General features: G+C 40.8%; 1 protein-coding gene across 10 annotated transcripts in view; it reads right to left on the minus strand.

Moving 5' to 3' along the window:
- PPP2R2B (protein phosphatase 2 regulatory subunit Bbeta) overlaps positions 1-26103 on the minus strand; it is a 453296-nt gene that overhangs the window by 103300 nt on the left and 323893 nt on the right. For all 10 annotated transcript variants that reach the window (XM_077772959.1, XM_077772955.1, XM_077772962.1 and 7 more), the window contains 2 exons: positions 5833-5930; positions 2760-2925 (listed from right to left, as the gene is read on the minus strand). In XM_077772959.1, coding sequence (XP_077629085.1) covers positions 2760-2925; positions 5833-5930 — 264 coding nt within the window. The remainder of the gene's footprint in view (positions 1-2759; positions 2926-5832; positions 5931-26103) is intronic.

The following is a 26103-nucleotide window of genomic DNA, read 5'->3' on the forward strand; positions in this document are numbered from 1 at the left end:
AATGCATAGTTTATAATATGCCTTTTTCCTAACCTAGTATCTACCCATACTAACATCGATTCCTATAAATATATAATTTATAATAGTAAGAATTTGTTCACGGTCAAAGGTCTAATGTTGGGAGATTTATCAGTAAATTACAGAAAAATCATACAAGGAAATGCTATGCATTGGTGTCTTAGGAGAACATTTAACAACCAGGAAGATACTCCTGTTATTAAGTGTTATATTAGTAAGGAAAAGAAATCTTGTTGCAGAAAAGCTTACAGAATAATTCCATTTTCATTAATCAGCAAAAATATTTATCCATTTATCCATGACTCTGCTTTTTGTCTTTTAAAGACATTAATAGTGGTTCTCTCTTGGTGTAAACACTTTACTGTCTTCATTTTGCTTCTCTGTATTTTCTAAGAAAAAAAATTTTTTTATAATGAGCACATACTACTTTCATAGCATGCAAAACAAATCAATTATATCTTTCCTTCTCATCATAAATAATAAAACATAAGTAGAAAGCAAGATAAAGCAATGTGTTTTCATCTGGCAAATAATTTCAAAGTCTAGACTCGCAATTGAATGTTGGTTTTACTTTTCATTAAAAATGGTAAAGTTGACAAAATATGCTCATAAAATGTAAAACTGTACCCAACTATAATGAGATAAGTACATTTTTTAAAAAAAGATAATTGATGGTGAATTCAATCCAATTCCCTATGGGTGGGTTGCCTGGAGTCATTCTCGACTTTATTATCACACAATTTTTCTTGACTCAGTATCTTGAAGCTTTGTGGATAAAAAAGGTGAAAGAACATGTGGCTGTTACTATGAGTAATGACTTTTCTTTTTTCTGGCTGGCTCTCTGAGTAGTTTATCATTACTTGTGGCAGCTTTTAAACACAATCTTATCATCTATCTTCATTTTCTCTTTTGTACAGTAATTCCAATTGTCTTTCATTAATTTTTGCATGTTAACCTATTTGGCTTGAGGGGAATTCTCAACCTCAATATTAGTATAAAAAAGAAAATCGCGTAAGAACATGGGAATTTTTCTTCTAAGAATCATTTTGAGATGCTGTTGGCATATGAAATAGCATCCCAAATGGGAAGATAATATCCTTGTTAATCAAAAAACTATTTAAAAACTCAATTAACAGAACATTATGCTATATAATTAATCTTCATTGCATATCAACGATTTCCTTCCCATCCCCCCCACAAAGCAGTTAATAAGTCTTTGAATTTTATGGTAATAATCAATAGGCTAAGTTTCATAATATCAAGTAAGCTAGCCAGAGAAGATAATCAGACACTTTCTCTCTGCCTGAAATAATTAAGTCAAAATCATCAGAAGTCTCTTTTATTCTAAAGGGTTGGATATGCAGAGACTCTGAGTGAAATTTCAACAGCAAAACAAGGAGGAGAAGAAGAATAAAGAGAAGGAGAAGAAGAAGAGGAAGAGGCAGAAGTATTCATGTGGTCTGACTTTCAAGAAATCAGCGTAGAAAACAGTAAACCGAACAATATATACAGCTCTGAGAAAGAACTAAATGACTAAGAATCTGAGCTAAATCTTGAATAACCCTACACTGGCTGTTTCAGAATTGCCATTTTTATAATTTCTACACTGGCTTTAGAACCAAAGGATTTTGGGTTCATATGCATTAAAAGGATACAAGGAACAAATTTACAAGTCACTCAAAATGCACAATCCAAAATTAATCATGATAAAACTTTTGGTGTGTTTCCTTTCAGTCTTTAAAAACATTAATATGTGTTTGATCATATTATATACATATGAGCATTACTCTGTAAATGTTGGGGATAGGCAAAAAGCAACCCCTTGCTTCTTGATTTATATTTAAATGTATATTCCTCATGGAAAGACTCATACATCGGATGAAATGAATCACTTCCCAGCTTATTTGCTTGGTAGAGGTTTTCAATTTTTATACACTAATCTTCTTAATTTTTATGCTATTCAGTTAACACCCTTTACTATATTATTTTATTCTGAATTGTTCTGAGCATGGATGGCTCCTTTCAGAAGGGTATTATGAACCTTTAGGGTAGGTAATTTCACTGTATAAAGTTTACCAAACTTTGTAAGGTATAAAGTTTGTATAAGGCTTACCAAAATCATGTGACATTTGTCTCTCTATTGAACCCCCAACATCCTCTCTCTCTGACCTATTGATATCAACTCCCCCTAAAATGATAAATGGTATAAGCAGAGAATGGAGGGAGAAAGAGAGATAAACCACTTCTTTGTCTATGCTCTGGAAGGGTCCCCCTTCTCTTCTTCTTGACCAAGAACTTGATGGTGTAAGAGAGACAAAGCCATCTCCTTTACAAACCCCACATATATTCAGGGGTTAATAATTTCTATTCAGTATGCCAAACTCATAGGGATGGCATGTTGAGTTTTCTGAAATGTGTTCCCAGAATAACCTTCAGTGAATCTGAAGAAAGCAAGTCAGACTCTAAAAAGACCTAAAAATAATCTGCATTACTCAAAAACTGCAGATAATGGGTCTCACCTAATTTGGTCATAAATTTGTTATTTTTTAAAAGACTACCTGCTATGTACTGAGGACTTGCTCTGTGCCAGGCACTCTGGTAGGCATCTTGCAAATAGTGTTTCTAAGTTTTTCAATAGCTTCCAAGGTGAAAAGAAAAAGTGAGCCCAGGGGAGGCTGAAATGTGTGGTTTGCTGACTGCATCTCTGCAAATACCAAACAGACAAAGTCACCTCCACTTACCATTAGTAGACAGAAGGAAGTAGGCTGCATTCTGCTGAGGGAGCCATCTTATTTTATTGATTTTTTCTTCTATTTCTAAACTCTTCAGGTAATCGAACTCGGGTTCATGGCTCTGGAATGTGCTGTAAACATTGTATTCACCCCTACGATGAACCTGATTTTTACTCTGTAGGAAAGGAAAAAAAAATACACACACACACACACAAAAAGATGAAATCACACAAGTCAACTGCAAAGTTGCCAATTCCTTCTTATTCTAGGCAGAGTCGGGGGTGGGATGGGCAGGCCATGTCACTGTAGAATGAAGGCAACAAGTTTACCTTAGCGGAGTGGCCTCCACAGCATTTGAGTACCCCTACTGGTCAATACCGGCACCTCCAATATACATATATTTATAAGTTATATACATGAACTTTGGCACTAATATATGGTATTCATAACATATACACAGAAATTGATGTTAAAATAGGACACAATTTAAAAGTACATATAAAAAGAAATTCTAATATTTTCTTTCCACGTCCTAATGGATGTCTTGGACACCCTCAGGAGTGATCCATCCCACACTGATGTCCACAGTGACGTACATCAATCCCTCATAAAGACTACAAAGCTGTAGTATCTGCACGTTTTGCTGGCCTTTTAAAATCTCATCAGAACCTCACAGAGTCTCTGAGAAGTAGGCAGTGCAGGAAAATTGACAAAAGAAGTTCAGAGGTATTAAAATGACCTCTCCAGGTCACACAGCTTATGCACAGCAGATCTGGGCATCAGATCTTTCCCTCTCCCCCCCCCCCTTTTTTTTTTCTCATTTAAGTGACAAAACAGACATGAGTGTAGAGATGCCACATGAACCCCTGGGAAAATTATCAGGCTCTATCTCCAGCTTCCCCCAACCCCGGTCAGATACAGTGCAAACAGAAAGAGCTAGGTAGAGAATGCGAGAACGAAACTTAGAGAAGAAGATCTGCAGAAGGGGGAGAGGAAGGGTAGAGAGGAGGAAAAAAAGAATGTTAAAGAAAGAGAAGGGAAAAAAGAAAAGGCAGGTTTTATTTCAGGGGTTTTAGGACCTTATTACCAAGAGCTTCCAGATTCAGGTTTGGCAAACCATGCTCACAAATTCAAGTTCAGGCCTTACTGAGCATGTGTCATAAAAGCTTGACTCAAAATTAAGACTCCATGAAAAAATTGTATTTCTGGGTGGATACTGACCATTCAGACCAAAATCTCTATTTGCTCAAGTTGGTGGGTGATGGTGCTGATGCCATGTTCTATGTATTTGTGAGGGCACTGAGGTTCCTATGAGCAAATTCGCTGGGAGCGTGCCTCTTGAGAAGTCACGCACAGAAGTCGGTGGGCGGGGCAGTGGGGGCAGGCCTGACCCCGATATACTGTCACGTGGCTGTGGCTTTGTTTCTCAGGCTTCGCATTTGTTCCAACCTGAAGCCCTCCACAAAACTAGAAACTCAACTGTGTGTTTCTCTCCTTGACATTTATTTTTGACTGAACAAAACCACCCTCCTTTGGAAAATGTCCCCCTTCATTCTACAGATGAATCAGGCTTCGCAACTATTTCAGTCCATTAAAATAGGTGAAACCTGCAAATAGCTAACGGAAATCACGGTGAATGTATTCCTGGCAACATCCTGCCCTGGGTAATTTATGCTAAACGGCTGCTCTGGTGGTTCTTTATCATCACTATGAACCTAATTGGATTCTTTTTTTAATTGAAGAAGGTCTGAAAATCAGTTTTAAACGGACTTTAAATGCTGATATCCTGCTTACTACAGAGACAGCCAGTCCACCTTAACAATAAATTTATAAGAGTGTTGATTTGCTACCATCCAAATCAGACTGTCAAGTGTGTGTATCATGTGCCAGACCAATTAGCACCAGGCAGCTCTGGAAAAGCAGGAAAAATTCCAGGTCACGAAGAGCTATTAGTTCCCACTTGCCAACCACATTTTCGTGTTTCCAGGGCCAATGGAATAGGCCGGGTGCCTGATTTAATGCTGAACACTTGAATTTATAGAGAACCCCGAGGGATTAGGATGCCCTTATAGAAATTAATTGCAAATAATGTGCAATTACCAAATATATCACCTCTAAATGAGGCTTTCCTTTTTTTTTTTTTTTTTTTTTTTTGAGGGGAGGTGGAATGTAAATGGCTTTGAGGCACAGAGCAGGCTTTAAATTGCTAGGGAAGTCTCTTGTGAAACCTTCCTCCTGCACTGGGCCTTTCCCGGCTCTGAGCTGCTGAATCTCTGAGGCAGGCGGCAACAGATGGGAGAGGTCCTAGAACTCACACCCGCCGCTGGCTAGAAGCTCCAGGACCATGCCAGGGGAGGCCCAGGAAATCAGATTGGGACATCATTTCATTCTGGCAAAACAGACACAGACACCAAAAAACTCAATTTATATGAAAAAGAGAAACAATTCCTCCTGGAGCCCCAGTATCAGGAGGAAATGGGTTTTTTGAGATTCAATTCGCTGCAAGTTCGAGTTCCTGCTCGGAATGCACGCAGCGCTGAGCTCCAGGGACCTCTGCGCCACCTATAGTAAAACATATGCCACCTGCATTGCTCAGATGTCATTTTGTGGGATATCACTCCCTTCGGTAGAGTGAGCTGTCACTCTCTTCTCTCCTGACCCAACGTGTCCTTTTCACATCTACTGGCAAAGAGCTGGATTTTTTTTCCCCCTTCTCCCTTTTGGTCAGGGGCACCTGAAATTAGGAGACTTAATTTCAATGGCTGGGGGATAAATCCCACTCAAAAAGGAGTTCTCTGCTCAACAAGAACCCATGGAATTTTGCAGGTCAAATGGGAAGTGAGGTCGTTCTGAATGCGCAACACCCAGGTTTGGAAAGACTAGGCCATGCCCAGAAAAGGCTCCGTTATCAGGTGCTTTTATGAGCCTGAATGTGGAACTGTTGATGTTAATGACTTTTTGGCAGTTTTTAGTTTGCTAGCAAAGCAGCAAGGTTAAGGGCGACACATGAGGATTAAGGAACAGTAGGAGGCCTCCTTTAAAAAGAGAAGAAAATGGGCATTTTGCATTCACTGCCACTTACCTCCTGCTCTCGTTGAAATATTACAACCCGACCCCCCTTGTCCCCTGTCGCTAGTAATTCTCCCGTGTGGTTGAATTCTACCGTAGAGATAATGTCAGCTGAAAAGGAGAAGACAAAGGCAATTAAAGTAACTGCACACTTACTTTGAAACGATAGATAATAGATATACTTTTCTGTGCATTTAAGGGCTCGGGGCTTTGTCTCTGCAGTGGAATTTACAAGGATTTTATGTTCTGTATTTTAAGTATCACTAAAAGTGGCATTTGGGAAAGTACATTTTCTAGGAGACCACTGCAGTGGGCCCTTCTGGAACATCTGGGGAGAACAAAGGGGAAAAGCAGAAGCAGACCCTGTTGTCTGGGGCAAGAGGAAATGCGTGTCTGTAATGGCTCCTGGAAATGGCTTTTTTTTTTTTTGGACAATTTTTACCAACCACACACCTTTTACCCACCGGGGCCCTTTTGCATTCATCTTGCTTCCAGAAGGAGAAACCTCCCCAAACAGGAGTTGTGGCTACTCATACGCGGGCTGAACTTCACTGAAGCTCAGACATGGAAAATGAAGGAAGCAGGGAGCACGAAGACACCACCCGGACACCAGGAGTCAGGAAGTCAGGAGGGACCCCACAAATCCTCCAGTTTGCCCCACGCTCCTCCTTCCTGGTGAACCCCACACACCCTTCTGGAAGAGCACGGCCTTATTCCAATCCTAGCAGCAAGGTGCTGAGAAACTGGGTCATGAGGTCAGAGGGCAGAGGGCAATTTGTACTCCGTATTTCCAAACGAAGAAAATACACAGGCGCGGGGAACTCCGATCACAGATAATTGCTGGAGGAATGCCAGCCTGCCAGGTCTTTCTTCAACCCTGGTTACCCCTGAGGAACACGGACAGGTAAATTACCTATGATTGGATTTATTAGGGCTATTTTTAGAAAAATGTCAGAGGTTAATTCCTCTGCAATTATTCCCCTGCCCGGCTCCAACAATTGCTACCGGGAGTGCAAATGAGTTTAAAAAAAAAGAGAGAGAGAGAGGTAGGGGAATTATGATGATGGCCTTTGACAGAGGCACATTCTGAAGATTATGTCCATGCGAGGAAAGCAAAGGAGAAACAGTGAGGTGGAAAACTAAGGCAATTACCCCCGAATAATTCAAATCTCCAATCTCCCTTTAATATCATCATTTCAGGATTTTCTTTGTATGCCTGATTTATTCAGGTAAGTAGTGTAAAATTCTCCACTTTGCATGTAACTGTCCCTTTCTATAGATGAACATGCATCTCATGGCCATTCTTGGTGCAGGAGTAAAAAGGATAAACCCAAACCACCCTCACTTGAAAGCAGGGGACCTTTGAAAGAACAAATCATGACTTCCTGTTTTGGCCTTGTAAATGAGTGACTCCAAGGGTAGCAAATTCAAAGCCCTGCAGAGCCAGGAGTTCATGGAATGAACTATATGAGGTGAAGTAGAAAGCTTGGGTCCCTTCTTAAGGGTAAGTGGCTACTGAGCTTAAGCCAATAGCAGACCTGAATATCAACATGTGTTGCTAGATATTCTGATGTTTTTGTAAGAAGCTAGAATTCTAGATTTTATGCAAGTCTCTCAAATTATATATATTGTCAACTTCTATTTTTCAAAGCCATGACATTAACAAAACCATCTTGTCTGTGGGCGGAGTATGTTTTGTTGAGTCACCAGTTCATGACTTTTGATCTATAGAGTCTTCAGAAAAGGCCACCCCATTCCTTACTGATGATCTCAACTAGAAATCTTAGTCTATTCACTCAGGAAGACTCCTCCAAATGACTATCCTTAAGGAAACACAAAATAAGCTGTGTGGTTACTGAGATCCAGATGTAACTTTAGCAGCCGAGTTCTGTAACCAGGGCCACTAAGAAGTAAGAAAGCCCAGTGAGCACCTTGAGTGAATTATCGGACCACTTTCCTTTGTCATGGTTTATGAATCTTAGCAAAGCACTACCACATAAAGAGGAGAGAAGAAGGCTGCTTGGTGTTGGCAGTTGGCTCAGAATGAATTGGGAAAACCAGGTGAGCACTAGGATGCACTTTTAACACTAGCTACTGTTTCTGGCTTTTCAGTGAGTGGTCAGCAAGGTGGTCACTCACAATGTTTCCTGACTTGTGCAGAATCTAAAGCCGACATGGGTGTTGTTTCTCATTTGAGACTTGTGTCACGTACCTTAGTCTGAGGCAAAGCTCTCAAACTATTTTAGACATAAACACCTCCCAGAAGAAAAGAGTGGTGGGGAGGCCAGGCCTACAGGTTACCAGAGTCACAATTGTGTCTTTGGGGCCAACAAGTGGCTTAACTTCAGTCTAAACTCTTGCTCTCAGCAGCAAGGTTGATAGGGACTCCACTGCTCTAGACAGTACCCTGAGAACTTGTAAGTTCTTGTCTTGTAAGATGGCCCTTCCCTTTTAGTGAAGTTGGATATCAGAAGGAAGAGTTAAGTGCCTTTTCTAAGGTCAGCCTCTGGCTCAGTTTCCAAGAAAATGTTACTCCATAGGAAACAAAATTCACCCTCCCAGGGATGATATACACATCTGTCTTTTCACCCAGAATCCCTGTGAAAAGGGGAGTGAAAAATTCACTCTCCCGTTTGGAGGTACACGGGTCAAAACAAGGCAGACTCAAGCTCACATCTGAGCCAGATGATCCAACGCACTGTTACTACAACTCTGTATTATGTGGGATCCAGACATGGCCCCGACTTAAAAAATGTCCTATTTGTTTTCCAAATGTTATAATTATTTGTGCTGTGCCTCCCTTGAGTACCTCACAAGAGAAAGGGTGATTGAAATGGCAGGATTTGGAAATTCTTCAATTCTCTTGCCAAATCCTTAGCTTTATTTTAATCCTGCCAGGTAGCTGATCTGTATATTAGGTTGTTTATATCTAGCCATTGTCTATCTCCCTTCAGAGCACAGGCCACTTGCAGCTCAGGTTAATATCTGTTTTGAACTTTCATGTTTCCTGACTCATTTATCACTGCTAAGCCAGCAGATGTAACCAGAATACTTTACCGCCTCATCCATCTTTGCATATCTTCACCTATGACTGTTTAATAAATGATGCAAACCTCATGAATCACCCCATATTCCAATTTCAAGACACTGAAACTTCTGATACAAATACTCTTGTTTGCAACAGGCTCTTGGTAGAGGAGAAATTTCTTGATATATTAGCACGCACGGTGCTCAAAACAAAATAACTCTTCTGAGCATAACAATAAGCTAACAAACTTGGGACAATAACTTCATCCGAAATTATGGTCAAAAGAAATAAATTCATCAATTCAACATGACTTTCATCCTTTAAACGACAGGTGTATATGACAACTCATTCTTTCAAATGTCAAGCTGAATCACACCATTAAAAGAAAGCTTTAAACTTGACCACTTCCCCTCTATCCTACAGAGATGTGGATAAAGTGAATGTTTTTGACTAAAAACAAAAGACAGAGGCCAAAAACAGTTATGGAGGTCAAATGTAGTTAACATGATTTTTTTAAAGGAAACCCTGAGAGGTATGATGTTTGCCCTGTTCCACATTTATTTGTGCTGACTTAATTTCCACAAGATGGTGGCCTCGTAACCCCATTTCTAGTTCAATAGGCACTGCTAAGACAGAGTTTTTCTTTTTTAAAATCAATCTTTGCATCTTACAAAGGTTCTAGACTAGTAGATTCATACATACAGTCTCCATTTACTTGAATAATAGAAATTGACATGGCCATTTTATGCCTGTGATTAGGCTGAAAAAATGGAGGGAAACCCTAGTGCCTACCCTAGTCTCTCACAGTACCATGCTGGGCTGGCGTCTACACAACATTGTGCCTGGGCTGGGCACAATGATTAGGCGATGCACAATTCAAAGAGCAGGGTGACTGTTTAGATAAAATGATGGCTCAGTTTAGACCTGGAGAGGACCTAAACCCAAATCCTCTAGTGGGACAAGGTCTTAATGACCAGGTCACTAGCACTGGGCTCTCTACATCAATCATAGGGATTCAAATGAGAGGGTAATGCAATTTAGCCTTCAGAGCCCATTAAATGTTTTATCTTTCATCTAAGAAACATTTGGGAGATAATGCTATAAAGTCATTTACTCTACTTATATCAGGTGGCTAGTTCTGCCCAGTCAATACTTGGCTTTCTTCCGGATGATAAGCTCAGCTCTAGGCAGAGTTGTCTGCTCTTCAGCTAGGATGAGGACATTGTCAAAGAGGATGGAGAACAGGTGCTGCAGTGGAGGAGAGTGGTGAAATACAGGTGGTTGTGGGAAAGTTTGTGTTGGGAAGGATTTGGGAGGTCAGTTCCAGGCTGAAGTGCAGTAATTAATTGCCAGTGGGTCCTGCGTTGCATGGTGGGGGAACAGGGGACCGCATGTATACCCTTTGTCATCACTGCATAGGGGATTGCACCTAGGTTGGCAATGACTGTGTGGCTCATTAAATAAATAGGGGATTCTTAGGCTCCCGATGGGAATTAAAATTAGTCCCTCTGTCTATATAACACTGTGGCCTCCTTCTTGGGTTTTGGTTCACAGACTAAAGTCAGCCTCCATTTTCTCAGATAAGGTTTTCTCTGGTAAGTTTTGATAAATGAAATAGTGTGTTGGAGCATATTTTCCATCAAAATCGGGGGATAAAATGATATCTAGTTATGGCCAAACAAAATATGCCCAAGTACTGCTACTGGGATTGTGTCAAAATGGCCTGCTTCTTGAAAAAGTTTAATATATTGTAAAATTAAAACAACAACAACCACCAGGCAATAAGACAGTATGTGTACAATGATTGTAATTTTTAAAAAGTATTTTCATTTTAAAATATTTTTTAACTGGTAAAGCAATATACACTCGTTAAAACTTCCAGTAATATACCACGATGATGCTTAAAATATGAAATGAAATTTCCCTTACAATCTGACTCCCTGAAAAATAACTGCTAACTCTTATAAATACACACACACACTAATAGTCAAAGGCAAAGTCTGTCAGAGAGAGTCCAAAATGATGTTTTAGTGTAGGGTGTGAATGATTTATTTTCTTATAGTCTTTTTCTGATTTTTCAGGATCTTCTGATTTTTTATGACCATAAACACTTGAACAATCTTTGACATGTACACAATTTTAATTGGTTTTCAAACCAAATACAAGACTTTAGCTTTTATCTCAGTGATTCTGTAGACTTTTTAAAAGATTTCTTTTTTTATTAATTTGTATTTTCTAAAGTTATTTTTTTTCATTTTTTAAATATAATTTATTGTCAAACTGGCGAACATACAGTGCGTAAAGTGTGCTCTTGGTCTTTGGGGTAGATTCCCATGGTTCATTGCTTCCATACAATACCCAGTGGTTATCCCAACAAGTGCCCTCCTCAGTGCCCATCACCCATTTTCCCCTTGCCACAACCCCCCCCCACCTCCTCCCTCACTTTGTCTTCTCNCCTCTCTGGTTGTACCTATTTTTTCCCCTTCCCTTCCCACATGGTCTTTTGTTAAGTTTCTCAAGATCCACCTATGAGTGAAAACCTATGATAGCTTGTCTTTCTCTGACTGATTTAGTTCACTTAGCATAATACCCTCCAATCCCATCCATGTTGCTTCAAATGGCATGATTTCATTCCTTCTCATTGAGAAGACTTCTTTTTAAATTCACATATAGTAAAATTCACTTTTTGTGCCTTATAGTTTTATGGGTTTGGGTCAATGCACTTAGATGTGTATCCATTACCACCACCATGATATAAAACAGTGCTATCCTGCCCCACCAGTTCCTTCATGTTGCCCCTTTGCAGTGAAAAATTTTTTCTAAAAAAGAATAAAATCATGGGAATAAAGTAAACCGAGGAGTATTTAAGACCCTCCAAGTGTTAAACATGTTATACAAATACAGAGGCTTAATAACTACTGGTCTCTAAAGGTATGGCTCAACTGGGAGCCAATGATCAGTTCTCACTAATGAGAGTCAAAGATTTTATGTTTCAATCTCACTGTTTAGATAATATCACTATTTATTGTCTTTAGAGTGGAGGGAAACTAAATTCATCAATATGCCTTTGTTAGCCTGTATCACAAACTAGGTTTATGCATGACGTTTTCTGCCCTTGGACTCAAAGCTTCCTCTGCAATGAAATGGGACTATGCTTGGGTTCTTAGCTCAGTAGTAGCCTTAGCTTCTTAACTTGGTACTACTTCTTATATTCTTGTAGCTCAGTTCTAGAGATAGAAGTAATAGTAAATAGGGGATGCCTGGGTGGCTCAGTCAGTTAAGCATCTGACTTCGGCTCAGGTCATGATCTCACAGTTCGTGGGTTCGAGCCCCGCGTCGGGCTCTGTGCTGACAGCTAGCTCAGAGCCTGGAGCCTGTTTCAATTCTGTGTCTCCTTCTCTCTCTGACCCTCCCCTGCTCACGCTGTCTGTCTCTCTCAGAAATAAATAAAAAACATTAAAAAAAAGGTAGTAGTAGTAAATATAAAATTCTGAGCAGTGATAACAACTGAATCTAACTTTACTCACCAGTTTTGTTTATTGGCAAGAGCTGCCTAGTGAGAAGGATTCTGAGGTCATAGCTGGGCTTGGTTAGAGGGTGTTGAGATCACCTGGCTATGATGGCATTGGTATGGGAACAGTCATTACACATGTCACATTCTTGCTGTCCTGATCTTCTGTGTATCAGAGACAGTTTCTAACTGATCCAGAATGGATTCCTTTGTTGCCAACCAGTGTCTGCTATTTAGATACTGAATCCTTTTCATTTGGATATGATTAATTCTGTGCACATTGGTTTTAACTTCAATCTGGTGCTGGTATTTCTCCTATATGAAAGAAAGCAGGTAGAAGGGTCCGATAGTCTCAATTCCCAAGATCTTATCATAACTGCTGCTTCTGTTGTAAATGCAGACATAGCGCTGGAAAATGGGTGTTGTTTAAATGTCAGCCTGCCCATGCAGACCAGCCTCATGAAGGGTAGGTGATGTGTGGTGGCAGATATTCTTGGTTAGCTACTCCTACCTAGTCCTTTCCTTCCTTGCCTGCCTCCTGGCATAGAGGCTGTAAAATCCTTCCCAGCCTCCCTTGTATCTAGGGGTGGGCATGTGACTAAAATATGGCCTACCAGGCATGCAGGAAAGTCTGATGGGGAGCAAGGAGGCAGAGATTCTGGGGAGAAGTTTTCCTTCCTGAATAAAAGGAGAGAAACAAGTGAGGAGTGGCCTTCTGGCTATGCTGACATACTCCTTATATACTACTGCCTTTGTATGTGAATTTATGTGGTTATGATATGTGAAGCTCTGGCAGCCATTATAGGACCATGAGGTGACAAGCCAAGAGGCTGAATATGACAGATGGAAGAAAGGGACAATGTCCTTGGTGACAACCCTGAGCTGCAAAAACCTACCTCAGGAAAAGCCAAAGTTTGAATGTGTTACACAGCAGACCCAAGTGGTTTAAGCAACTGTTAGAAAGATTTTCTGTTATTTACAACTCAACACTTACTAACAGACAAGTCTTTGCATCTTTGTTCTCCTCACAGCACCATGCACAGGGCTGGATTATTAACACAAATTAAGTTGGAAAAAAGTGGTTCTTTGTTTTGCAACCTGTATGCATAAACTCTCTCACACACTTTTTATTTCACTTTATCACATAACCAATTTCCTTCATAATTACTTAGTTCCCAGTGTTGAGGTGGCTTGTTTTCCCCCCTTCCCCTGTGTGGAAATGGAACATTACTCTTCAACCATTCAAATATGAAAGCAGGTTATTGGGATAGAAGCAGCCCCCCGCCCCCAATTTATCATGGTGTCCATCATAAAATGATGACTTCAAAGGGACTGAGCCATGCTCTCCTTAGAAGTCAAGCTCTCCCATGAAGTCTAGGGAGCCCACCATGCCTGCTGAGCTGTGAAAATCCAGATGGTGGGAAGCAGGTGAGTAATGAACGCCATGCTGTTTCCATTAAAATGCACACAGCTTTCAATACTGACCAAATCCCCAGCACTAGCCAGGTCTGAGATAGCCCAGGCCAGGTGGGTTGAAACAAGTTCCTACCACACAGAAGCAGAGAAGAAAGAATGTTCTTGGAGTTGGGACCAAACTTGCCCAAAGGACAAAGTGGTTTTAAAAATTCTAAGTCCTCTAAATATAGAAACATCTAGCAGGAAATTGGTAGCAGTCCAGACTTGTCTACAAGCCTGCATGGTTTATAGTGGGATCTGCTGTCAAGGTATCTACCATCTGTCACCCCCTCTTTCAGAAAGCAGAGGAGTAGTAATTAACTGCTCAGGCAATGCAAACTCTGTCAATCATTCAGGTCTATTATCTACACAACATGGGTCATCTAGCATGGACCCCAGAGTCAGTGGGACTCTGGGTCCAAAATGAGAAAGCTCATCGTATCTGGGGGCAGGCATTGCGTCACCCAAACACACATAATGTGGAGTCTGTCCGACAGGTCTTCGGTTAAAAATTTTGCTCTGCCAGAGGCTCTGATGTCAGAAAGATAGAGCAGCTGCCTTGTGGGAACTTAACTTGCCAGGTTTGTGTGTTGGTTTTAATATCATTTATTTAGGGAAACCTTGTATGACTTCTCCCAACCCAAGCAGCCTCCATTTACTATGCAGCTGAACTGGCCCCCATTCTTCTCCTTCAAGAGAGTCCTCATCACTTACTGTTAGCAATTACAATGGTAATGGAAGCATTTTAAATGCCTTTCTTAGTCTCTGAATTGAAAATTCCATAAGGAACTTCCTCATCAATGAACCTTCAGTACCAAGCTTAGTGTCTTAATAGATAATAGATACATCTTAATTTTTTCTTTAATTGGTCACTGAAAGAGACCTAAAGAGAATCGACACCGAAGTGGACCATCACGTAGAGACTAACCTGGAACAAAGTGTATATGCTGGATGAATGTTAGAAACATATTTTAAGGGGTGTGAGACAAGGGCATGTTCTTATTTTGGAATAAGTATTTTATGACTTTACAGCCACATGTATTTATCAGTAAAGAACAGGTTTTATGCTAAAAGCTTTTGTCATATTGGCAGGGATTTGAGGGTCCTATGAATCATAAGAAGAGAAAAGAGCCAATGGGTTGGGGAAGAGAGAGTGCCAGGAGAGGGCATGGAGGCAGCAATCACAGAACCCAAAGCAGATTTGGAGCAAATAGATCTGAAATGCCAGGAATCTATTTACTGACCACTTACTATGTGCAAGCCAGAGATGCCAGGGATATGCTATAAACACAACACATCTGGTCTTTACCTTCAAGTAGCGTTTAATCTAGAAGACTGGGAAGCAGTGGTAAACAGGAATACAGTAAAAAAAGTTGTTAGAGAAGAGATTGTTCAAACACCCTATAGTAGAAGTCTTTGGGCCAGAGAGTGAGAACCCTAGTTCTGGCCTAGAAGGCAAAAGGAAATCACTACGGAAACTTAAGGTTAACTCACATGTCATCCATATGCCTGCATTCAAGAAATCTCCTATAGTTGCTCTAAAGAGCAAACTGAACAATAAATACAATTGTCTGTGTGCTAAATTCTAGACGGGCCTAAGGAATGAAGAATGTAGTAGGGCAATTTTTGGATTTTTCTCCCTAAAATATGAAGGTTCTATGTCAAACACAATAAAGATGCTGTTAACAACTTACAAGGTATTATGGAATAATGGTTTTAGCAAAGAAAATGGAAAGTATTAGAAAGAAATATTTCATTTATAATTCGATGAATCAGTATTTCTCTGTCTCTTTTCCTCTCTCACCTCTTCCCTTCCCTTCCTCCAGTCCTCCCTTCTCTCTGGCTAGGAGATGAGCTGTTTTTAAGATTATAAAAATACATGACTCTTGGGGCACCTGGCTGGCTCAGTCAGTGGAGCATGCCACTCTTGATCTCACGGTTGTAAGCTGGAGATCCATGGTGGGTGTAGAGACTACTTAAAAATAAAATATTAAAAAAAATATTACTCTCTTTTGGATACATCCCTATTTTAAAACACTTTATATAATATATCACACACAGTAGGTAAACAGTAAAAGATAGCATAAATAAATGAGTGTTGATTTCCATCACCAGCATGACCCAAATTTTATTAAATATTCATAAGGCAAAGGCACTAGAGTACATCCTTACTGTTTTTTAATAACCACTGAAAATTGGATATTTAAAAAAATCCATTATATTTGATTTCATGTTCACTTGGCAGCTTAGATATCAACTATTAAAGGTAGAAAAAGCAGGAAATACTAAATGTTGATAGATTTATTCATGGTTCATTGATGCACTCAAAAAATATTCAATGACCACATATATTATATGTCAAATACTACTCTACATATTAAGTATACATCAATTAATAAAGCAGATTAAATATCTGTCTTTATGGAACTTCTACTTATGAAGAAAAATAATAATCAATGAGCATAATAAATTACATCATATGTATGTACTCTGGGAAACAAACATAACTGAGAAAGAGAAATTAAGAGTCCATGGGGCACCTGCTGGCACGGTCAGTTAAGCACCTGACTCTTGACTTTGACTCAGGTCATCATCTCACTGTCACGGATTGTCACTGTCACTGTCATAGGGATTGAGCCCTACGTTGGGCTCTATAGTGAGCTGTGGAGCCTACTTAAGATACTCTCTCTCCCCCTCTGTCCCTGTGTGCTCTTTCTCTCTCTCAAAAACAGAACAAAACAAAATGCAACCCAAAAAACAAAAAAACCAAAACAAAACAAAATGAAACACCAAAAAATGAGTTCTGGAGGTAGGTGGGAGGCTTAGATTGTAAATAAGGTGATTGTGACAGGCATGACTGAGCAGAGTTGAAAGAGATGAAGGAGATCACTCTACGGGTATCTGAAGGAAGAGTGCTCCAGACATGGAAAAGACAGTGAGAAGACCCTAAGAGAGAAGCAAGCCCGTGTCAGCAGATCTGTGTAGCTGGAGCAGTGCAAATAAGGAAAAAATGAGGTATTCAGTGTTTGCAGACCACAGCAGGCACTGTGGCTTTTACTAAAAGTGCAGTGGGCACAACTTTGTGAATATTTAATAACCACTGAATTGCATATCTAAAGATGGTTAAGATGGTAGATTTTGTGTTAGGTTCATTTTACTACAGTTTTTTTTTTAAAGGGAGAAGGGGCACCTGGGTGGCTCAGTTGGTTAAGGGTCCAACTTTGGCTCAGGTCATGATCTCATGGTTTGTGAGTTTGAGCCCTGCACTGAGCTCTCTGCTGTCAGCACAGCTTCAGATCCTCTGTCTCCCTCTCTCTGCCCCTTCCCTGCTTATGCATTCTCTCTGTCTGTCTCTCTTTCAAAAATAAATATTTTTTAAAATGTGAGGAAAAACTGAAATGGAAGTTTGCTGGAGGGTACTGGGTGGAGGAGTGAGATAGATTGATGTGTTCCAAGTACCAACCTGGCTGTAGAGCTGGGAACAGACTGCGGAGGGCTGAAGCAGGATCATCAGGAAGGCTATCAAGATCATTCAGATGAGAGAGGAGGGTGGTCAGACCAGAGCCCTGGCAGTCAAGGTGGAGGGCAGTATTCAGATTCTGGATACATACTGAGTCGACCTGACAGGTTTGCAGACGGACTGGTTCCAGTATATGAAATATAGGATTCAAGGATAATTCCAAGGTTTCTGCCCTCAGCAAATGGCATGATGAAGCTGTCATCACTGAGATGGGAAGTTTATGGGTGATGCAGGCATTTTTGGGGAAAACGACAGTTTCCAGCATGTGAAGGATGAGGGATTTACAAGTAAAGATATTGAGCAGATAATGAAAGAAGGGTTTAGAGTTCAGGAGGGGTGTGAGTTGGGGATGTAAACTTGGGAGTTATTACCATTTCAGATGATATTTAAAGCTACAGGATCAGAGGAGAACTCCGGGAAAGAGTGTATTAAAGAAGAGGAAGACCATGGACTGAAATTTGGGAAGCTCCAACATCTAAAAGGTTGGGAGAAGAAGAAGAATCAGGAAAAGAGAGAAGAAGAAGGAGCAGCTGGTAAGAGAGCAGGAAAATCAAGAAAGCTGAGGGTCCGAATGCCAGAGAAGCGCAGAGGAGAGAGCGATCAGTGATGCCAAACCCTGCTGATAGGCAAGGTAAAAGCCTTCAGGTGGCTTTTGGATATGAACCATGGAGGTCACTTATGACCTTGGCAACTGCAGTTTCTGGAGATTACTGGGGGTGGGTTTGGTGGAATCACAAATGGGTTTCAGAGCAAACGGGATAAAGTCACTATGGAGTTTTGCTGAGAAGCATAGCAAAGACGTGAGGCAGAAGATGGTATGGGAAGTCAGGTCAACAGAGCGTTTTTGTATCAGAGAAACAACAACATGTGTATTTGCTGATGAGAAAGATGAACAGCCAGGAAAAGATGAGCAATGAAGAAGGAAGAAGGTGGAACAGAATGAACAGATAAATGAATGCATGAATAAACAAGCCAGTAACTGGTCCACCACTGACAGGTGAAATAAAATCTGTCCAGGTTCAATTCCCATCCGCAGTCAAAGGATGGTTAGGAAGAAAAATGCTGCATAAACTCTATCTTCATAGAAGGTTTAAAAGGATTCTCAAAACATTTAGTACGGCAAGTATTTCTCCCATAAATCAACATGTCAGATGTTCATGTGATCACCATGAATGAAAAACAAACCTCTTGGTTTTCTTTTTGTTTTTTCTTCCCTTCCTGATCTTCCTCCACTCTTCCCCCACCCCCCTTTTTTCTTCTTTCCTTCCCTTTCTCTCTTTCTTTCTTTCTTTCCATCCCTCCCTCCTTCCTTGTTATCCTGAAGCTGGCTACGGAAAGGACTCATTCTACTACTGTGCAGCTCTGGGTCCATTACCTACCGTCTGCCTATCCGATGGAAGGCTGCTCACCTGTATACACTTTAAAATGCTAAATCTACTACAAGATCAGTCCCACATGGGTAGCCTGACCTCTTCATGGCCTTTCTTGGGTAAGTTTCACCATGATTCCTAATGTTGCATAGAAAGAAACAAGTCTGTTAGAGGAGAAAGAAAAAAAATCCTCACATTCTCATCTTGCCCTGTGGAAGATTTATAGACACTTTGCAAATAGCAAGACCCAGGTGACGGTGCCAGGAACTTTCCAAGTGATTTGTAGATCTCCCTGCCAGGAAGTCAGTCTTTAATGGAAAACTCTTCTAGCTGAACATTCCTTTATTACAGCATGACTACAGGGAGAGGATCGCAACTGTCATGCAAAAGACTGGCTGAAATTAACTAGCTATTAGCCTGGCCTCAGGATATTCAGCCTCAGGAAAATACCAGTATTGCAATTTTTCTTTGAAATGACTGAACGGGCCCTACTGCATGCCAGGCATAGTACTAGACTCTTGACCTAAACTCTCCTCCTCAATGTGTATTATCAGGCTCATTTATGTAACACCCACTTTGGTCAAGATTTCTACGTTGAGTTTTATATTGTCCTTAACTGTCACTCAAACTCAATGATTTCAGTTTCTTCCTCCATTTTTCAGACTGGGACACGGTGGCTCAGAAAACTGTCCACGTTTGGAAAGCTAATAAGGGATCTGGGATCAGTACCCAGGTGTAGTTCCAGAGCCTATGTTCATGACCCGCCCCTTGTGTCCCACTTCTTTTCCTTCAGCCTTTTGTTATTTCTTGTCTCCACTCCCTTTTGTCTGTCATTTATTTTTTCCTAGTCCTTTCTTCATCTTTCCCTCAGAGCTGTTTTTTTTTTTTTTTTTTTTTTTTAACAGGACAGAGTGGATCTTCTGGGTTCAGCCTTAACTTTTCCATCATTTTTGGTACTCCTTGTCACCCACCTGGCACATTAGCAAAATTCAATTCGTAGGCTGTAAGCAAATGCAGTCTGTACTGACCAACTGTGAAGCAATTTCATTTTTCCTAAGACATTCTTTCCATTACTTGTGCCTGCTGACATGTATGTCCCTTGAGACCAAGACCTTACTCACTATTTTAGTCTAGGGACCCAGCCTAGGGACAGGCCCTTAGGAGGTTTGCACAAAATACTTAGTCTCTGGCTGAATGAAACAATGAACACACAAGTCCTTCAAGGCCAACTCAAGGGCCCCTTTCTCCATGAAGCCCTGCATGAGCTGCCCTGGTGGGAACACAATCCTTTTTCACAATGCCACAACTCTTTGGACTGTCCCCATGCTACTTATGTAGCTCTTCTCACTTATGTAGCTATATAACTGAGAATGACTTTCTCTATTTTCCTCACTGAAAAATATTTCATTAATGGCCGAGTTCCTATTTTACTCATCTTTGGCTCTACTCATAAATTCCACATAAAACTTCAAGATGCTTAAGTTAGCATTTTTGTATTGGGAATGACTCATATTGGATTATGGTACAAATGTTAAGAGAATGCTTGAGTATACTCTGTGTGTGTGTGTCCGTGTGTGTGTGTGTGTGTGTGTGTGAGAGAGAGAGACAGAGAGAGAGAGACGGAGAGAGAGACACAGAGAGAGAGAGAGAGAGAGATGTATCTTTAACTAGATGATAAGTTCCCTAAAGACAGACTCATAGTTCTTTTTTTAAGAGAGAGAATCTTTATCAGTATCTAAGATCTCAGCATAGGTGATATAAATAGTACACACTTGGAGATTTCATATTCTCATGGGGACAACTGATTGTGAGCCTGTATAATGCATATCACAGTTCTCCTCTAAAATGAGACTCACACATGCTCCATTTTTGCCTCCAACTTACTATTATTTTTTAAATGGTTGAGTACCATAGGTTCCTGACCTGGGACATCTTTGAAATAAAACCAGTGCTTGAGAAATCAAGTGCCAAGCCCTTTTTCAGAAGTACTTCCTCCAAGCACAGCAGATGGGAGAGGAGTGGAAATAGGAGCCTATTACCATGTCTTTTAAGTACTCTACTTTTGGGGACATTTCAAATACTGATTCCAACAATCTAAGTTACTGCCTTTGGAGAGTATCGAAAAGCTTAGGGCTTGAAAAAGCCAGTAACGATTAACTGCAGTAGCAAAATTTCTTTCTATCCAACACACATTATAGCTGGTTCTTAACCTGGATTGTGATGCATTGATTATTTCCTGCCAAGTCCATGGGAAGAAATTAAATGTCAATATTTTATCAGGTCATAGAAGAAATACAACGATAAAACACTCAAGATATAGACTTAACACTGGTCACAATCTCAGATACACTGCTTGCTTCTTCAACTGAAATTAAATCAACAGTCAACTGCACCAGAAGCCATTTGAAGGAAACCTTTGGAGAATACCACCTTTTGGTAATTTATCACTAAGGAAATATTGGGAACTGGCCTTTTCCTACCATTCGAACCTCGCATTAAATCATTTCCCTGACCCGCTATCCCACTATGTTCTAGCCCCACTACCTGGCCTTCAGGACCTCGTAAATGCCATGCATCTTCCCACTCTGGGGTCTATAAACATGCTGCTGTCTCTGCCTAAACTACTCGCCCTCCTCCCTTTTTCTTGGCTAACATCTATGAATTGTTTTTAATTTTTTAATTAAAAAAATTTTTTTGACATAGAGAGACAGCATGAATGGGGGAGAGGGGCAGAGGGAGAGAGACAGTCTTAAGCAGGCTCCACGCTCAGCACAGAGCCTGATGAAGAGCTCGATCCCACGACTCTGGGATCATGACCTGAGGTGAAATCAAGAGTCAGATGCTCAACTAGACTGAGCCACCCAGGTGCCCCTGCAATCTATTAATTTTTTTAAATTGCAGCTTGATCAGCACATCCTGAGACAGACCTTTTCAGACCACTTTTGTTCTAGTCACCCTCCACTGCTCTGTACCACCCTATTCTTTCCTTCTAAAGCATCTATCAGAATACCTCACATTTGTTTAGTGTTGATCATGTCTGTCTATCAGACTATCAGGTTCACCAGAGCAGGGATCATAATTGATTTTTTCACCTGGCTATTCCTGGCCTGCAGCCCCATCTTTAACACACAATAGATGGTTTTTTAAAGTACGGTTTTCTAGAATATTTGTTAACAGTTATTAGCTGATCACTAGTTTTATGTTCTCTAATATTGTTCTCTCTCTCACACACACACCACATACACTTTTGGTTTTTAGTCAAACTGGGTGTAGCAGACCTGTACAATCATGAACATTTAAAAAACAATTAAATCTCCCTCATTCTCCTTAAGATCTATACTTGCCTTATTCTCCTAAGCTAATTATATGTATGAAAGCTCATGCGTTGTAAAATGTATACACACCCTTCTGATTCTTCAATTCTAGCCCTTGTCTAAACCAGTCTCCACCCCGTTCAATTTTGAGGAAGAAAGAGAACAGAACACAAGAGACTGGGTGGGAAGCTCTTTATATGCCAAGAAGTCTGACCTAGTGAACTATTTCAGTCAAACACGCAGTTTGAATTGGATTGCCTGGTCGCTGAGAAGGGCTTTCTGGATTAGACAGTTCATTAGTGGCTCAGCCAGTTTCTAGGACCTGTCGGTCTTTGCTCTGCATGCCTGGAGTTAGCAAAGTGACAGAGTGAAGGCTGCTTGAGTGACAGGTGCCAGTGAGTCACATGGAATAACGGGTGAAACAGCAGCTACCCAGAGGCACCAACCACACCCTTAGGCTCAGGATCCCAAAAGTGTACACAGCTATAAATGAGGCTTGATGTCAGTGGAGAACTATTTGCTGAGCACCTTCTATGTGTCTAATCTGGGGCGTTGTTCTGAGAAGTAATTCTAGGAGGCAGTGTACAGGAGTCTTCCAGCCCCTGATGCAATTCTAGCTTCACTACTCGGTAGTGCTAGCTAATGTTGGGTATAATTCTTAATGTCTTTCTCCACACCACTTACCTAATCTGCAACATGGGAGCGGTATTATATGGAGGATGAAGTGAGTAAATTTATGCAGGGCACTTAGAATAGTGTTGAACACACATGAACACTAAATAAGAATTAGAATAATACCCAGAAGTAATATAATGAATGGTAAACAATATCACTTTAGATGTCAGAGAGACCACATTCGCAGCTCTACCATGTATAATAGATGTGCCTTCGGACAAATTACCTGGATTCTCTGATTCTTGGTTTCATTATGTGTAAAATAAGACGATACTGGTGCCATTTTGGAAGAGTGTTAGGAGGATTAAATGAAATGAGGAAGGTAAGGACCTGAGCATGATGCTTAGCACACTGGAGGCACACGATAGCTACAATAATTTGTTACTTCTCGACATCGATCACTATCTTGGATCCCAGAGAAGCAGAGAAAGGCCCACGCTTCGTTTCATGGGACCAAACAGTCCAGAGAACACCAACTGCAGTGGATGGTCATATCTGACCAGCAGGGTTCTTACTGGACACTGCAATGTTAGTCCACACAAAGATGTCCAATTTTTTGAATGATATGCTTACCTTTAGGAATTATGAAATTGCATATAAAGAATCCAGATTTTCAGTTTATTTAGAAATAAACAGATGGTTACCACTGGATTGGCATTCCCACATGGCCACTCCTGGCTTCAGCTGGGACTTGTCGCTGTGCCCTTCAGAAGGGCACAAGGTCTTAAACTTACCTCCTCTCCCACTACTTTCTACTGGTCCCGAAACTTGAGGCCAAATATCAGATCCCATTTATCCTCCTAATGTTTCTCTCTACTGCTCTGCCTTTATTTTTGATGTTACTTGACCTCTGGAGGCATCTCTGTTAGCAGGGGCTGGTTTTGAGGGCTTATGGGCATCCTCTGGAAACTGTTACCTCTACAAGCCTGCATATGAGGAAGCAACCCCTTTCTCCACATAGCCTGAGGCCATTTGTCTACACTGGCAAACAAAAGTATCGAATGAGTCAATTCACAGGGGTTAAAGACTGGCTTCTCCACTGAGCTGAGCACAGGATTGAAGAATAGCCTCCCATCTAGGAATCGGCCCCATAAACTCATAATTGACTCACCCTGAGTCTTCTCCCATTCCATTTAGACTGAGGGTAAAAGGTGTGGGACAAAGGTTAGGGGTGCTAAGCAATAATGCCTTAGAACCAAGTTTTCTAAAATACATCCTATGGATTATCAGTCCCTCAAGATTCTGATCCTTGGGTGAAAAAAAGTCAAAATACTTTTGGCAAACTGCTTCCACTTTATCTTGTGTCTTGGGGACTCAGCTGGGCTAGTCAGTAACTCAGAAATCCTGTGAAAAAGAAATTCATCCACAATTCATTCATTTAACAGCTATTTACTGAGCACCTATTATGTGCTGGGCACTCTCCTAGGTGTTGGGATTCAGTGCTGAAAGACAAGAACTCTGAACTCAGGTAACTTATTCTAGTGTAAAATAAGGAAGGATGTTTCACTCTATTTTATGCCTTGCAGAACTTACTTCCAGAGGCCCTTCATGACGAAAGAATGGTGGAGATTTTTCTTCTGTTAATGCTTAACAAAGTAAGGCCACGCCAGAACCCTTCTTACTCAGAGAAATACACAATTTATTTCTTGAAAGGTCAATGGACCCATTAGGGCAGACTCATCTGGGAAGAACTACAGGCTCACCTGGGGTCTCAGATTTGGCGAAGGGTTTTTGAGAATATCACACAAAGGGTTAACTTGACTTTCAACCTCCAAAGTGGAGTCTTTTTCTCTGCATCTAATATGAGCCAGTTGGAAATGTATTTGTTTTTCACTGTTTAATCTTCTGCATCACCCACTGTTGATTAGATTTAATTAATTTATGTTTCTAATGAATTTAGAAACTCACAGTGCTGTAGCAGGAAAATTTTCAGACAGCATCTGGCCACCAAATGGATTGATTACCTTGTCTGCAAAAGTCTTTCAAACATCTGGGGCCTGATTTCGTGAAACATCCAGAAGCTCTTTCAGAGGTACGAAACGCCCATTGAGGAGAGAGAGAGGGTACTAGAAATAGGTAGGGTTTGCTTTGATCTGTAAATCCGGATCCTGGCACCACCCCAAGATGAAATCACATTTTGCTGCTCATTGGCACAGTGTCAGTGGCACCAAATAGACTGATCTGAATCTATTTTGTTTGACATAATCAGAGTCTACCAGGCCTGCACCCAGGCTGACACCCAATGAACTCCTTTGGCAACTGCTTCCATGTGGAGGCTCCTGTTGGTCATTACGATGAAACATTTATAGAAAGCATTTAGAGAGAAGTGCTTCGCTCTCATTCATTCAACAAACATTATCAGGGGCCCACTGTGTCTGGCATTGAGCCACTGAACCTCTTCGGTAGCTGCTCTTGGCAACTACCCTAGAAAGTAGGCAAACACTCTTCTCCCCTTTGCATAGTTATGACCAAGTACTATACCAATAATAATTACTAATGTTAATATCAATACCAGTAGAGGATACACACAAACACACACACACACACACACACACACACACCCCCCAGACTCTATAGGAAGTACTCTACATGCATTCACTCATTTAACCTTCGCAATAAAATCATGAGGAAGATGTTACTATCACCCCCATTTTACAGATAAGAGTACTAAGTCAGGGAGAGCCTATATGACTTGCCTAGAATAATCCAGAAGGCTTTAGCAGAGCCTTCTAACATAGGCAATCTATCCATGCTTTTAACCACTTTGCATTAGTGTTCTGGATGACATTTATGGAAGACCTACTATGTGTCAGACATTGTCCTAGGGGATCTGATGCATTTATATTGTCATCACTCACACCTAATACAGTGGATATTACTACTTCCAACCAGGGAAGCTGAAGCCTAGAAAATTTAACTTTTTGAGGCTGCAAGGAGAGTTGGTAACAGGACTAGGCCTTAACTCAGGTCTGCAGGGCTGCGAAGGCCACATTCTGCCTATTGAGTCACCTGCTAGCAGACAGAATGAAAGGAAGTGGTGTGACCTCTGTAGCTTGCTCAGAACTACACAGGGAAACCTGCTGGACAAGTCAAAGAAGAAGGGCAGGCTGGCAAATCAGCACAGCCTAGACTCCAGGAGAAAGGAGATAAAGAATGTACAAAATGTAAGAAACCTGGCCCATCTTAAAGAGGTAGGTGATAGATGGAAGTCTCACTGCCTGACTGGTTTCTCTGGCTCAACTTTCAAGAGAAATGATGGACAACCAGGTGGGCTGCTTACAATAGAAACCATGCAAAGGCCTGCCACACTAAGCATCTGGAATTTTGTGAACAATAGATGCAGACTGTTGCACAATCAGGTTGCCAGGTTATCTGTGCCGGTGCTGAAAAATCCTGGTGTGACACGGTTTG

The sequence above is a fragment of the Crocuta crocuta genome, unplaced genomic scaffold (assembly GCF_008692635.1).
Source record: "Crocuta crocuta isolate KB4526 unplaced genomic scaffold, BGI_CrCroc_1.0 scaffold107, whole genome shotgun sequence".
NCBI classification, from domain to species: Eukaryota; Metazoa; Chordata; class Mammalia; order Carnivora; family Hyaenidae; genus Crocuta; species Crocuta crocuta.